At 43.5% G+C, this 16,336-nt stretch overlaps 1 protein-coding gene across 8 annotated transcripts in view; it reads left to right on the top strand.

Moving 5' to 3' along the window:
- The window catches only part of Tex21 (testis expressed 21), a 38,036-nt gene extending 22,791 nt beyond the window's left edge, over window positions 1-15,245 (top strand). For 5 of the 8 annotated variants that reach the window (NM_001434282.1, NM_001025658.2, NM_001434281.1 and 2 more), the window contains 5 exon segments: window positions 1,548-1,853; window positions 5,039-5,188; window positions 8,211-8,417; window positions 9,840-10,055; window positions 14,983-15,245. In NM_001434282.1, coding sequence (NP_001421211.1) covers window positions 1,548-1,853; window positions 5,039-5,188; window positions 8,211-8,417; window positions 9,840-10,055; window positions 14,983-15,141 — 1,038 coding nt within the window. In that variant the 3' untranslated portion in view covers window positions 15,142-15,245. 8 annotated transcript variants of the gene reach the window in all.
- The last annotated feature ends 1,091 nt before the right edge of the window (window positions 15,246-16,336 follow it).

Below are 16,336 nucleotides of genomic sequence, written 5' to 3'. Positions count from 1 at the left end.
AGCCCTACATGAATATAATGTTTCATGAAAACATGTTTCCTTGATAGCTCTTTACCTAATGGCTTCAATATTCATTGGTGACCCTTGCCCAAATCAGTTATTTCATTATGAATTAAAAAATGCTCATTTCCAGCTGGGCATGGTGGCACACAGCTGCATTCCCAGCGCCAGGGAAGGATCTCTAGCTTGGACTGTACAGTAAGACCTTCTTCTTTTTTTTTTTTTTTTGGTTCTTTTATTCGGAGCTGGGGACCGAACCCAGGGCCTTGCGCTTCCTAGGCAAGCGCTCTACCACTGAGCTAAATCCCCAGCCCCACAGCAAGACCTTCTTGACAGGCTATTTCTCCACCACCCGTGAAACGAGCCAATTCAAGGCCGGTTAGATTACATTAAAGGCAGGTTTAATTGGGAGGCTGATCTCAGGCAGGCAAGTTCACTGACTCCAAGTACTGAGGCCAGGGAAGTCACTGTGGGCTAGGGGAAGGGGTGGGGAGGGAGAGAAAACCAGAGAGAGAGAGAGAGAGAGAGAGAGAGAGAGAGAGAGAGAGAGAGAGAGAGAGAGAGAGAGAGAGAGAGAAGCCTCTGGGGGAATGGCAGCCTAACCCCTGGACTGGGAAAGTTCAAAGTTGGAGGTAGGGTATGCCAGGTAGGTTCTGAGGGATGCTGGGAGAACCTGGAGGCCAGATCTGCTTTGATATGTAAAATATGCACCAACCACCTCAAGAAAAACAAAAACAAACAACAACAAAAACAAAACAAAAAAACACCCCCCAAAAAGAAAGAAAACAAAAAGAGGCAGTGCGCACGCAGGCTCAGCAGGTAAAGAAAGGCACAGTTTGTGCAGTCTGACGACTTGATCTTGATTCCTGGAACCATGTGACAGGAAAGAAGGGATTCCGGCAGGTCGCCCTCTGATCTCCTGATGTATACGCTGGCACATGCCTCCTCCCTCATAACAATAAACAAGATAAACAATAAAATAAAATGATAATTTAAAAAATTCCTTGTACACTGCACTTGAGTGTTCTGGAGTTTGCTCTCACAACAAGGGCTTGTTTCAGTTCCTCCTTTTTGCCATTATCATCTCTTCTTTTAAGCCAGTGCCCTTGTTTCTTTTTTTTTTTTTTAAGATTTATTTATTTATCACATACAAATACACTGTCGCTGTCTTCAGACACACCATCAGATCCCATTACAGATGGCTGTGAGCCACCATGTGGTTGCTGGGAATTGAACTCAGGACCTCTGGAAGAGCAGTCAGTGCTCTTATCTTTTTTTTTTTTTTTTTTTTTTTTTTGGTTCTTTTTTTTTCGGAGCTGGGGACCGGAACCCAGGGCCTTGCGCTTCCTAGGTAAGCGCTCTACCACTGAGCTAAATCCCCAGCCCCCAGTGCTCTTATCTTATGTGACTCTTTAATGTTTCAAATTCAGGGTCTTTTCTCTCGAGGTGGTTCTTTAATACTGAAGTCACAGCTCATGAGGAGGGACATAGACCTTTTCATATTGAATTTCACATGGAAAGTTTAATCCTTGTGTTGGTACATTTAGGACAATAATAAAGTCTGCAACTCTGAGAGAGACAACATTGTTTACTCGGAAGGACCAACTGAGGGGCAAACCACGGTCGATAAAGGTCAACAGGATTTGGTCTACAAAGAAAAACTAACGTCTGAATTGGACAGAGCTCCGTATTCCTGTAGCTGGGACCCCACCCATGAGCATTCCCACCACCAGGACTTCCTCGGTCAGTTGGCTACGCTACTGAGTGACAGCATTGGCCCCATAGTAGCCACGGAAGAAGCAGTGAAAGAGAGGATCCAGGAAATGGGTGCAAACGAGCAGCTGTGGAAATTTGTAAGTGTACTCAGAAAAGTTATTCTTTTCAATTGAATGGCCACCTCTTTGCTGATTCTGTTTGACCCCGGTGCAGCCGTACTGCGATGCTGAAACCTGGCCTACCTGGCACCACATAGAAAGTCAAGCCATAGATGCCAATGCTGGGGTCATATTTGATGTCCAGGTCAATGTGTTCCTGAATCCCAAGGCTGAAATTGACAGTATCTGAGAAGTTATTCTTCCATAATTCGTACTCTTGCACCTTCAGGCCTTTCTCCAGAATCTCCTCTGCCTTGGCTCCATGGACTGTGCAGTGAACAGCAATGTTCTCATTTTTTGGATGCCAAAGGACCTGACAGTGTATCTAGCTTTGGAAAACACAGGGGTCTGGCCTGTGAGCTGCTCCAACACCTTGGCTGAGAGGGTCAGCCTGTCTCCACTCTCCCCCACGCAGATATTGAGGCAGAGCTTGCAGATACGAAGTTCCCACATGGGGTTCTCCTTTTCACCCTGATCTTTCGTCATGGTGGAGAACAGGAAGAGAGAGTGAGACTTCCGGCCCCATCTCTTTGTTTCTTTTTCTTTTCTCTCCATCTCTCTCTTTCTCTCTTTCTCTGTCATTTTCTTAAGACAGGGTTTCTCTTGGTAGCCCTGGCTATCCTGGAATTTGCTCTGTAGACCAGGCTGGCCTGGAACTCACAGAGATCCTCTGCTGAGATTAAGGGCATGCACCACTATTGTCTGACTGATTCTTATTTTTTTATGTATGTGTTTGTGGGAGTGCACCTAAATATGTGGACATGCATTCATATGTGTGCCAGTGCATATGGAGGCCAGAGGCTGATCCTGCGTGTGGTATGTTCACTGACTGGTGGGGTCTAGGGAATCTGCCTGCCTCTAGCACTTGATATGCACTAAGCCTTTTATATGAGTGGTGAGAATTCCCACTTGGACCCTTAGGCTTACACAGCAAACATTTTACCATCTGAGCCTCTCTCCAGCGCCCCAATTTTATTAGTTTAATATGTAGATCTTGATATTGGCAGTTAGTAACCTCTTTTGCTTCATTTGTAATTTTTCCTTTTTTTAAAAAGATTTATTTATTATATATAATAAGTACACTGTAGCTGTCTTCAGACACACCAGAAGAGGGCATCAGATCTCATTACAGATGGTTGTGAACCACCATGTGGTTGCTGGGATTTGAACTCAGGATCTCTGGAAGAGCAGTCAGTACTCTTAACCACTGAGCCATTTCTCCAGCCCCTTGTAATTTTTCCAAGACAAGGTTTCTATATGGAGCCCTAGCTGTCCTGAAACTCACTCCGTAGTCCAGGCTGGCCTCGAACTCACAGAGATCTGTGTGCCTCTGCCTCTTGAGTGCTAAGACTAAAGGTGTGCACCACCACTGCCTAGCTTACTTGTAATTTTTCATAAAGATTTGTTTTTATTTTATTTATGTATATGTGCATGTGCCTATGTAAATATAAGCTACTTGTGTGCATGCCTGTAGAGGCCAGAGAATGGCCGCAGATCCCCCAGAGGTTGTGTTACAAATAGTTGCGAGCTGTCTGATGTGAGCATCTCTGTGACCTCCACAGCCAGAAACTGATGATCCAAGGGAAGCAAGAAGGTAGTTCAGTCCAACATAGTTCAGTAGCTGGTGTGGTTCAGAGTCTGATCCCGACTCATTTATAGTAGGCATTAAGCACAGCACAAGTTGGTAAATACTTTCTGGTGATAATTAACCCAGTCCTGTGTGCACAATAAAGCTTACCGAAAGATAGGATCGATACATTGACAAACTCATGACAATGGTCTAGGGAGGCCATACAGATAGTGCAAAGGTCTTGTGGTTGGAAAACAGGTTATATACCTCTGCCTTTGAAGAGACAACCCAGAGTGCTTAACATCCCTGGCTCCCCTTGTGCTTCTCTTTGAGCACAAGAACCTTCTTCCGTGCCGCCCACACCTGACCTGGGTGTTGGGAACTTAGCCTGGATGGTCAGCGAGTACTTTACATGGCCGATCCATTTCTCCAGCTCCTCACTGTCATTTTGACTGATTGCCTTTTTATTACTAAGGGGAAGAAGAGAACAAGGTGTTCTTAACTGTCCTGGAAACACTGTAACTGCGTCAGAGCACAGAGCCCTGCTAGGACCCTGAGCTCCACCATCTGCAGGCTGTGCGTTCTTGGGCAGGTTATTTATGTCCACTGCGTTACTTCCATTTGTAAATTGGAATTACGAGATGTCATTCCTACTTTTTAGCATGGTTAACACATGATACATGCTTAGTATAGTTCTGTATAAATTCAATAAATGTTAACCTAATTAGTACTATATTAGCTAGGCATGACAGCATATGTCTATAATCCAAAGTGAGGGTAAGATTATGAGCTTTAGGGCAGCCTGGGATACATATGAAGACCTTGTCATAAGGAACAACAACAAAATTATTAACACAACTTTATTTCACACTATGAATATATCTTATCCTAGTGTTTTAAGATTTTTCTACTTCTTTCTTTCTTTTTTAAATAAGATTTATTTATTTCATGTATGTGAGTACACTGTAGCTGTCTTCAGACACACCAGAAGAGGGCATCGGATCCCATTGCAGATGGTTGTGAGCCACCATGTGGTTGCTGGGAATTGAACTCAGGACCTCTGGGAGAGCAGTCACTGCTCTTAACCACTGAACCATCTCTCCAACCCTCTACTTATTTCTTAAAATGACAACTATATCCAGATGTATGATCCTTAACTATAATACTAGTATTTGGGAAGCTGAGGCAGGAGAAATGCTGTGAGTTCAAGGATTATGCTGGCTAACAGAGCAAGCTGCTGTCTCAAAACTCCAAACAGCCAATGCTGTGGAGATGGCTCAGTGATTAAGAGCACTTTCTGCTCTTGCAGGGGACCCCGCTTCAACTTCTAGCATCTACATGATAGCTTATAACTATCTGTAACTCCAGTTCCAAGGGATCTCTGGTCTTCTGGTGTCCGTGGACACTGGGCATGAGTGTGATGGAGGCACACAGACACCCATACACACAATAAAAAGGTCCATGTCAACTCTACTCAACTATCCAGTGACCCAGCGTCACAGCAGCGTCCATAGAAACAGAGCTTGTTTATGTTTGAGATGACAAGGGAAGCAGGCAGCATTGCTAAGTGTTTACTTAATGCCATGTGTTGCAGAAAACTGAAGCCCTGCAGCAGGAGATTCAGATGCTCACCAAGAGGCTCGAGCAGCTGCACCACCTTTATGAAGAGGCTGGTGAAGGGTCACCCCACACTGAAGAAAATTACATGGAGCAGAAAAGACCCTTGGGATACCTGGACGCAAAGGTTTCTGTCAACTGCTCTCTGAGAGGCTTAGATGTGGGCAGGAAGAAAGGAAGAGCTTCCCAAAGGCGACGGTTTTTCTGAGAATGGTCACATTTTGGGTTGTTTTCTCAATAGCTTTAACATTACTAAGGCTGTTTATACTAGTTATGTATATAGTGTGTGTGTGTGTGTGTGTGTGTGTGTGTGTGTGTGTGTGTGTGCACCTTACTGTGTAGTTCTGGATGTACTCAAACTCTCAGCATCCCTACCTCAGCCTCCCAAGGGCTAGGATCATGGGTGTGCACACCTGACTTACACAGAGTGTCTTATTCTGCAGAAGTCCAGCACGCTGGGGTCTCCCATTACCAAGATAGAGAGACACCCAAGTGAGCTCGCAGGCCAGATTTAAAGCACAGTAAGGGAAAAATTCCAGGGTAGTGACCTTCATCTTACTCCATCTCTAAGGACATCCCAGAACCATTACCAGGGCGTGTGGGCTGGAAACTACTGCTGGGGAGGTCTGGAATCTGTTCCTGAGGACGTAGCTGAGGAGGTCTGGAAACTGCTGCTTACTGTGTTGTCCTTGTGTCAGGCCAGGTGGCGGGGCAGCTTCTTAGGCCTGGACTTACCTGGACTCTCCCAGTTCTTGGAAACAGAGATTTAGGCCTTGTCTCCTGAACTGCCAGTTTGAAGCCTGTCATGGAGTCAGCCTAGCCTTCTCAGAGCAAACCTCCTGCATCTGCTCTTGAACAGTAACGATTCATGTCTACGGTAGACATTTAAACCATTTATTAAACTTTAAGAAGACACAAATAATCCTTTTCTCCATCCCTTTAAACGGTCTCAGGAAAACAGTAATAATCGTCCCATCCCCCTTTCTGCCTCTGTCCTCCCAGGAACCAATTATTTAGGCGAGCATCTTTCAGAGGTGTTCTTGCGGTGCCTTACCACTGCAGTAAGCAAACATCACAACCAATTGAGTCTGGTGACATTTTTTGTTTCTCAGTGCATATAAAAATTGTAAATTTTTATTGTAGTCTATTATGTTTTCATTATCTATAATATAGATGTCAAAATAAACTAGTAAAATGTTCTTTAGAAAGATAAAATAGACAGCTAGGCAAGCTCATTTAAGGAAGATGAAAATATACAATATTTGTGTGGTGGTTTGAATGAGAGTGGCCCCTATGGGTGCATATGTTTGAATGCTTGTCTCTTAGTTGATAGAACTGTTCTGGTAAGGATTAGGAGGCGTGGCCTTATCAGAGGAGGCGTGTCCCTGGGCCTAAACGCTGCCTCTCTCTGTCTCCAATTGGTGAATAAGATACAAGCTCTTAGCTACTGTTGTGGTGAAGTGCCTGCCTGCTGCCATGCTCCTCACTGTGATGGCTATAACTGAGCCTCTGAAACTGTAAGCAAGCCCCCAGCTAAATGCTTTCTTTTTTTTTTTTTCCCTCGGGGCTGAGGACCGAACCCAGGACCTTGCGCTTCCTAGGTAAGCGCTCTACCACTGAGCCAAATCCCCAACCCCTAAATGCTTTCTTTTATGAGTTGACTTGATCATGATGTCTCTTCATAACAATAGAGTAGTAACTAAGAAGGAAAATATAAAAGGATATTTTGTCACCTAGAGACAATAAATCACAAATCTAGGGACTCTTGGTGGATCTCAGAAGTAGAACATGTGCATATTTAAAAATCTTGGTTTGAATTCCATCACAGTGGGGATGGGGAGAGGGCAGAGAGGGGGGAAGAGGAGAGAAAAGGGGAGGGGAGAAAAGGGGAAAAAAAGAGGAGGGAGAAGAGGGCATCTAAAAGAAATATATTATTATAAACAATATAAGGAGACAAAGTCAGACCTAAAATAGCCAACATTTTCAGAATACCAAGAAAGAAAACTGTTGGTCTTAATGAGACACCCCAGTAAGGTGGCAGATAATTAATACAAATATAAACACGTGGGCTGAGAAGCTCAGGCCGTGATGTGCTTGCTTTGCATAAAGGAAGCCCTGGGTTCCATCTCCAGCAACACATGATCCAGGCATGGCAGCACATGCTCGCAATTCCAACATTCTGGAGGCAGAGGCTGAAGTTCAGAAGCTCAGAAGTTCAGGGCTATCCTAATGGTGAGTTCCAGGCAGGTCAGGAATACATGAGCCCATGTCTAACAAACCCACCTCCAGAACACAAATAAATTCTAAGATTTGAGACAATTGGTGTTTTATGGGAATAGTTTCTTTTGACTATCTTCTAGTTATACTTGTGTGTGTGTGTGTGTGTGTGTGTGTGTGTGTGTGTGTGTGTGTGTGTGTGTATGTGTGTGTATGTTTTTGAGGCAGAGTTCTATATGTAGCTATGTTTTTTTGAGACAGGGTATTTCTGTGTATCCCTGGCTGTCCTGGAACTTATTATGTAGACCAGGCTGGCTTCAAATCAGAAAGATCCACCTGCCTTTGCTTCCAGAGAGAGGGGGTTAAAGGGATGTGCTACCACCCCCTGGTAATCTATGAATATTTTAACATAATTAAAATAAGCATAGTTTCCTTTATATATTTTTTCTTTCTTTCTTTCTTTCTTTCTTTCTTTCTTTCTTTTTTTTTTTTTTTGGAGCTGAGGACTGAACCCATGGCCTTGTGTTTGCTAGGCAAGCGCTCTACCACTGAGCTAAATCCCCAACCCCTTATATTTTTTATTTACTATATAACCATTATTTTAACATATTTTAGAAGTAATTCATGCATATTTTATCATGCATATTTTAAATAATCTAGTATGACCTTTGCACCATTTCTATTTTTTTCCATTACAAATATGCTGAGTGTCAAAGTGCATGTGAATCTTTATCTAAATCCTTAACACATTTTAATACTTTCCCAGAGAAGATGGACAAATCTACGCTAACGCACACTTGATTTTCCTGATTATTTTATTAGTTTATATTTATGCTGGCAGATACTCTACTTATGCAATTATCATTAAACCTCACCCAGAAAAACATCTTAAAGTACAGTTTTCAATTTCAATACTGTTAATGTCTACAAAGGAAAACTCCAGGACCCGGACTACCCACACAGATAAACGCAGCAAGTTCAAACGGTTAGAGATGTTATTGGATATTGAGCGGAATTCCAAGATGGCTGCAGCCCCAAAAATGGAGGAGAAAATTCAGAGACTTCAGAAGCAGCTTAGTGATTTGAAATTGTCAAATAAAAACATGAAGACTCAACTGACAAGAATAAATGTCCTTAAAGTAAGTGCAGGGGCTGGGTTTTCAAATGCTTTTGGGATCTTCCTGTTTTCTTGAATGTCTCCCAGTGAGCTTTTATACTTTTATACATACAGTAATGCGTGGTTTGCAGAATAAAGTGGGGTACTCTTGAGGGATCAGGGTAGGTCAAAGGGACTACTGCGGTGGAAAAGAGCCAGGTTAACAGTGTTGAGTTAAAAGAGCTGCCCTAAGAGCGGAAAGCTAAAAGATTTATTTGGCCACATCGTGAAGAAGCACAAAGAGATCTAGTGATAGCCCTCACCCCAAGACCATCTTTGGGGTCGTGAAGTGAGATTATAGTTTAAGTCGAGTTTAAATATGCATAGTTGATGTACACATCCCTGGTCAAGGCGTGGTCCTCCCCACAATGGACTCATCATTGTCTGCATCTCTGTCTCATTGGTCTGACAAGTCATTAGAATTCTATAAACTCTCCTCCAAGGAGACAGGCTCTCTCTCTGGCTGGTGACTTTTCTTCTCCCAGCAGGAGATTTCTGTGGAAATTCCCATTTCTTTGGAGTCATTGCTGGTATAGTCTCATAGTCAGATGGAGAGACACAGTGTCTCTTTAGAACATCTTCATTTCTTCTAGGTCATTTCTTCTAGGTCATGCCACTGTGCTGTGGTATATGGGCACACACAAATATGCATGCACACACACATGTGCATGCACACACTCATATGAATGCATACACATATGCATGCACACATGCATGCACATACATGAACATCCACACATGCATATACACACTAGAAATGTCTAAAATCTATAATCTTAAAATGATTTTGTGTACATGCAAAATAATATTAAAGCCTATAAGACTCTATAAGGTTCTCGTCCCTCCTAATACAGTTCCTCATGTTGTAGTGACCCCAACCATAAAATTGTTTTCATTGCTACTTCCTAACCGTAATTTTACTACTTTTACAAATTGTAATGTAAATAAAATGTGTTTTCCAGTGGGACACCTGTGAAAGTGTGTTTGTTTGTTTTCAAGACAACATTTCTCTGGGTAGAGCTGGCTGTCCTGGAATTTGTGCTGTAGACCAGGTTGGCCTTGAACTCACAAAGATCTGCCTACCTGTGCCTCCTGAGTGCTGGGATCTGGGATTAAAGGCACCACCTCCGGGTTCCCATGTTTTGGTTTGGTTTGGTTTGGTTTGAAGTCCTATGTGCCAGGAGTTATATCACAAGTATTTAATTCTAGCACTTGGAGGTAAAGGGAAGAGGCTCTCTATAAACTCAAGGCCATCCTGGTCTACATTTCAATTTCCAGCCCAGTCAGGGCTACAAAGTAAGACCCTGCCTCAAAACAAAGAAAGATGAGTTGTCTTGTCTGTTATTTCCAGAAAATCTAAGTACATTCTTCTCCTTCCTTTCCCTTACCTTTTATCCTTACACAGGACAAAACAATTGAGCGGCTCAGGCAATCAGTAACAAAAGTTGAAACGGTGAAAGAGAAGACAGCAGCCAAAACGGACAACTTGAAAATCCCATCTGATCCCGTGGAGCAGGCAGCAAGACCAGAGGAGAGGGCCCACCAGACGCCAGCCCGGAGCCTTCCCGAGCCTTCTACAGTCAGAAGCATGCTGAAAGGGGTCTCAGGACGAGAGCAAGAGGTCTCTTTCTTATGACTGTTAAAAACTAATGTCAAGGGCTGGAGAGATGCTCAGTGGTTAAGAGCACTGACTGCTCTTTTAGAGGTCCTGAGTTCAAATCCCAGCAACCACATGGTGGCTCACAACCATCTGTAGTGAGATCTAATGCCCTCTTCTGGTCTGTATGAAGACACCTACAGTGTACTTATCTATAATAAATAAACAAATCTTAAAAAAAAACCCTAATGTCATTGACGTGATAACACTCACCTCAACTTAAGACTTTACCTAGCTTTCATAAAGAGGGATGCATTGGCTAATGGCATTATAGATGGTTTGAACTCCTGAGCCTCTCAGACGGGTCGATGTGTCCCTGGACACCAGGATCAGCACCTAACATCTTACAAGGCCTTTTCCCTTCTTTTCTTGGTGTTCGTGTGACAGCTTGTCTGTTTCAATAGCAGCTGTTTTCCCATGTGACAGGATATATGGTCACTGAGAGGCATGTAGTTTTTATTTAGGTTCTGTGTCAGCAGCCATAACCCCAAGAGAAGTTGTTCTGGATCCAGGTTGGGTCGAATGCATCTCCATGTGAATCCAACATGGCTGGGACTGGGATGGATGCTGATTTTAACTTAGATTTGTGTACACAACTTCTAACCAGGATGGTTGGAATATGTAAGACGTGAAGCCGTGTTTTGTGTTCTACGTCACAGTCTAGAACTAGCACACCCAAACATGCTTACATTTTTTCCCTTTTGAGACAAACCCCATGGCTGTCACCTCAAAGGGGATAGGAGACACGACATGTTCTGAAGGCAAGCACAAGTGACCATGGCTCAGCTATGATTTAGTCTACCCCACACACCATGCTCCAATGTGCTAGCAATTTCCTGATCTTTTTATAGTAGCAGAACAAAGAACATTATAAATTAAAGACATTTATTATCATTATTATTTATTAAATTACTGTTTGTTTTGAGACAGTGTCTCCCTATATAACCTTAGTTGGCCTCAGCTCTCTAGGTAGACAAAGCTAGCTCTGACCTTGTAGAGATCTTCCCGCCGCTGCCTCCCAAGTGCTGGGATTAACAGTGTGTGCCACTAGCCTGACAAGACATTTTAAAAAATTTATTTATATTTATTTTCATGTGTGTGTGTGTCTGTGTGTGTGTGCTTGTGTGTGTGTGTGTCTGTATGTGTGCTTGTGTGTGTGTGTCTGTGTGTGCTTGTGTGTATGTCTGTGTGTGCTTGTGTGTGCGTGTGTGGTGTGTATGTGTGTCTGTGTGTGTGTGTCTTTGTGTGTGTGTGCTTGTGTGTATGTGTGTCTGTGTGTGTGTGCGCTTGTGTGTTTGTGTGTGTGTCTGTGTGTGTGTGCTTGTGTGTGTCTGTGTGTGTGTGCTTGTGTGTGTATGTGTGTGTGGTGTGTATGCGTGTGCTTGTGTGTGTGTCTGTGTGTGTGTGTGCTTGTGTGTGTCTGTGTGTGTGTGCTTGTGTGTGTGTGTGTCTGTATGTGCTTGTGTGTGTGTGCTTGTGTGTGTGTGTGTGTGTGTGTGTACCCTGTGTTGCCTTTGGACGCCAGAAGTGGGTACTAAATCCTCTGGAATTAGAGCTACAGATAGATGTGGATATTGGGAATTGAACTTGGGACCCCTGGAAGAGGAGATGGATAGGGCTCTTAATCACTGATTCATCCCTGCAGTCAGTCATTCTGTCTGCCTGTCTGAATGTTTTGTCTAGTGAGTGTATGTCTGCATACCACATGTTTGCCTGATGCCTGAGGAAGCTGGAAGGAGTCAGATCCCCTGGAACTGCAGTCACAGGTTGTTGTGAATCGCCATGTGGGTGCTTGCAACCAAGAGCAGCCAGAGCCCTGGGCACTGAACCGTCTCTCCAACCCTCATTGTTAAAATACCTTGGTTGAGGTTTGTTCCGTTGCTATGTATTGTAATACCAAACTCTATACCCAAAGGTATAGGCCTTGATTTAAAACTATTTGGCTGCTTTTGGTCTCAGACGCTATCTGATGACATTCATAGCCTTTGCATTGGTGGAAGCACGGGGCCTGTTTGTATGTTCCAAAAGAATTTCCCTAATAGTCACAAGGTTGTCAGGTGGCACATAAAGGTGGACAAAAATTGGCACTCAAGAGGACAAGATCGCTAAGGATAGTTTGACTCTGCACCCACAACAGTCAGTCTTGGATAATGTTTAACACAGGTTTGGTGCTTTTTTTTTCCTCTGAGAGTTTCCAGTTAACATCGCTTTATTTATAAAACAAAACGTGGGGGCCTGGAGAGATGGCTCAGTGGTTAAGAGCACTGACTGCTCTTCCAGAGGTCCTGAGTTCAATTCCCAGCAACCACATGGTGGCTCACAACCATCTGTAATGAGATCTGATGCCCTCTTCTGGTATGTCTGATGACAGCTACAGTGTACTTTTACATAATAAATAAATAAATCTTTAAAAAATGTTTAAAAACAAAACGTATAAACCCATTTTTGGCAGTATTGGGGATCAAACCCAGGGCCTCACTGATAGTTGGGGGTGATTAGGTTTATGTCCTATTTCCATAGTAGTTGCTTAAGTAATTAGAAATTGACCCATCGCTGCAGGATACACCGATGGAAAGCTGTGTCGGCGTTTCCTCTTTCCTGTTCTCTTTTGTGTGTGTCTGTTTTCTAGCTTACTTTTGCCCCCTTTGTACCTTCAGTCACATCTCCTCCTTGGCCACACTGTTTCCCGCTTCATTTCTGAGGCCATTTCCTGCAGCTATTGCTTAGTTTCAGCGATCCTTATCCGAGAGGCACTTTGGTCAGAGTCTTTAGCCATTTCTTTTCCGAATACATCTCAGACTTAAAATATTCTCTCCCTGTCTGCAGATTCCTACATGACAATTTCATTTCTGCCCAAGTGCTGCATCCGAACACGGCTACCGAGTTTCATGGGTGTCTTGTTGTGTGTGCCCGTGCATGCATGTGTATATGTGGGTGCACATATGCTTGTGTGTACGTGTGCTTGGGTGTGTGTGTATATGTGTGTGTATGTGTTTGTAATGCAGTGCATTTTATCACCTGAGCAGGTTACGTGATAATACTTTTCCATTTCTGTCCCAAAGTGTTCCATATAACTTATCATTTGTCTATTCACTTTTTATTTCTTACAGGATTTACTTTATCCTTAAAGGATTTACTCTACTTTTAATCACATGCATGTCTGTGTGAGCATATGCTACGAATGTGTGGCTAGAGTCACCTTTCAGTCACAGACGGTTGTGAGCCCCCCAGTATGTATGCTGGGACTTGAACTTGGGTCCTCTGGAAGAGGACTGTGCTCCTGACTGCTGATCAGCCTCCAGTCCCTTATGTAAAATTCTTGTAGTTACCCAGCTTCTCCATATTTCTGGTTTAGAGCACTTTGCACATTTCAACAAGGATATATGATTATTTCAGCTGAACACTGCCCTCTTCTGTTGTCAAAGCAAGGGTGCCTTTTACTTTCCTTGGTTTTGAGGAGCTGCTGCTGCAGGGCCTTACAGATGCAAGGAGAGCACACTGCCTCTAACCTCTCACTCAGTCATCAGACCTGGGCTTGAACTCCTGTAGCCCAGGCAGCCCTTGAACTGTGGCTGGTATTGCAGGTGCAAGTGGTTTCTAGACGAGTCTGTATTTGGAGGTGGAGGGTGTATGTGACGTCATCAGTCCTCTTTTCTGCCAGCCATCTCTCCCTTAAGCACTCTACAGCCTCCCCTCAGAAATGTTGCTGTTTAGAGCTGCTATATCTGGTCTCATACGCTTTGAAGCCTCCATCTTCTCATTTCCCATGAGTCAGTGTGCTGATCCTACAGGTCTCAGGCTTGTCCCTGGCATTGTGTCTGTGTTCCACACCAGTGGATATTGAGTTCACCACCCTCTGGTACTGCCTCTGCTGGCTTGGGATAACCATGTCCCCTGTTGCGTGCACAGTGAAAGCTGTAGTTTTCTTTCAGTTGGCTTTGTGGCTGTTTTCTTGTTTGCTGTCCTTTTTGATCTCTTTGGCCTTGGATGGAGGACTGGGAATATGCATTAAAGACGGCTATTATCATTAAGCAAATAAGTAGCTCAAAAGGAAGTTTGTCAATTCAGTGGCATATGTGGTCAGTCCCCACTTTGGGAGACTGAGGCTCATGAGTCCCTCCAGCCCAGGAATTATAGGCTAGACTGAGTAACAGAGCACCCCGCCATGCTGGCAAGATGGCTCAGTGGGTAAAAGTGCTTGCTGCTAACCCTGCCAACCTGTGTTCAGTCCCTGGGCCACACATGGTAGGAGAGAACTGACTCCTGAAAGATGCCCTCTGGGGGCTGCAGAGATGGCTCAGTGGTTAAGAGCACTGACTACTCTTCCAGAGGTCCTGAGTTCAAATCCCAGCAACTACATGGTGGCTCACAACCATCCGTAATGGGATCCAATGTCCTCTTCCGGTGTGTCTGAAGACAGTGACAGTGTGCTACAATAAATAAATAAATAAATAAATAAATAAATAAATAAGAAAGATGGCCTTTGACCTCCCCATGCATACTGCATGTACAAATAAATGTAAAAAAGTAATTATGTTATGAGCAAAATATGGTAAGTAGTAGTAAAGTTGGGGACAATGAAAGAGATACAAATGCATAAGAAGGTGTAAAGAATTCTTGTAATAGAAAGGCTTTTTCTAACTTGAAAATACCACTTCGCCCAGGCACACAGTGAAGCCTGGCTGTAGAGCAGTGCTTGGCAGACTGGGAGGAAGAGGGTGGGTTCAAGGCCAGCTTAGCCACACGGCGAGACCATTTACTACCCCTAAGATGTATTGCCTTTAGGAAATGTTTCATAAAACTGACTTCCGACCCACACTCATTTCATCGTACATGAGGAGTGGGTGACTCACAGCGGTCACATACCGATTTGTGTGGTGGTTCTTTACAGCTCGCCGACTTTCGGGAGACCATTATGAAGATGTTGGGATTTAACATGAAAACAGCGGACAAGGATGTCATTAATCAGCTGAAGCTTGTCGTCCAAATTTATGAAGTCTCTAACAAATCAAAGATGGATTCTCACAGTGAGCCTGGACCCGCCAAGTGAGCAAGTTGTGCTTATTCATGCTGCTAAGAAGTTATATACGGCTGTACCTACAGCTCCCAGAGTATAGCTATATTGTGAATAAAATTGGAAAGTTTCATCTAAAATCTCTTCTCTCCCGTGCTTGGTATTTAACTCCACTTTGGAATGATCTATTACTTCTGGCTTAGTCTGTATTGTCACTTGAGATTATATGACACTTATCTAATTACTTTTACTGACTGCAGTCAGGCAAGATATGAACCATAAACATATAATTGGCAGTGATATTTATAACTATAGCTAATAGTCCAAGTCTTGGATGGGTAATTTATTGGCTAAACAATCCTCCTCAGTTCCTGGGGCCCACCCCAGCTTTTCGGAGTTTGGAGCTGAGGTGTGAAACACAGTGGATAGAAGCCAAAAAAGACTGACCTTGTAATCTCCAGCCTTGTAATTCTCTCTAACCTTGCTGGGGGCTAGAAGATGATGGCTGGCTTCTGGGAACAACACTCTCTTCTTATTCTGTGGCTGAAAACTGCTGGCTTCTTTTCTCTTTAACTCTCTGTGCTTAAATAAACACTGGGAAAATGTAACACTTAGTGCTTAAATGGGAACTTAACTCTTCAATAAGCACTGACGAAACTTGACTCTTTTTTTTTTTTTTGGTTCTTTTTTTTCCGGAGCTGGGGACCGAACCCAGGGCCTTGCGCTTCCTAGGTAAGGGCTCTACCACTGAGCTAAATCCCCAGCCCCGAAACTTGACTCTTAATGCTTAAACAAACACTAGGAAATTACAAAAAGGATCTATTGCTAGTGCTCCTTTCTCTCGAGAGTCAGTCAGAAGCATTTCACTGGCTAAGCGAGAGGCTCAGAGCTTTTTTTTTTTTTTTTCTTTTACCAGAGAGAAAAGAAAAAGGGAAAGAAGTCACACACACACACACACACACACACACACACACACACACACACACACACACATACACCACACACTGGACAGTGTGGAAAGCAGCTACACCACCTTTCTTTATTGCTATCAGCCTTTTTGTAACATTTTAGACAAAAAGTTCTCTATGTAAGAAAGAATTACCTTATAGATAAAATGTTACATAAAGGGGGAGTTTCAGAAAGTCATCAACGACAAGTTCAGAGCAGTGTTCCATTCTGTAAGCTCATGAGTGCAAAGCAACCCTTCTCACATGGTCTTGCCTTAGCATGT

This window comes from Rattus norvegicus, chromosome 6 (assembly GCF_021556685.1).
Source record: "Rattus norvegicus strain SHRSP/BbbUtx chromosome 6, alternate assembly SHRSP_T2T, whole genome shotgun sequence".
NCBI classification, from domain to species: Eukaryota; Metazoa; Chordata; class Mammalia; order Rodentia; family Muridae; genus Rattus; species Rattus norvegicus.
Note: the sequence above shows the minus strand (reverse complement) of the source record. Positions and strands in the feature narration are given on the sequence as shown.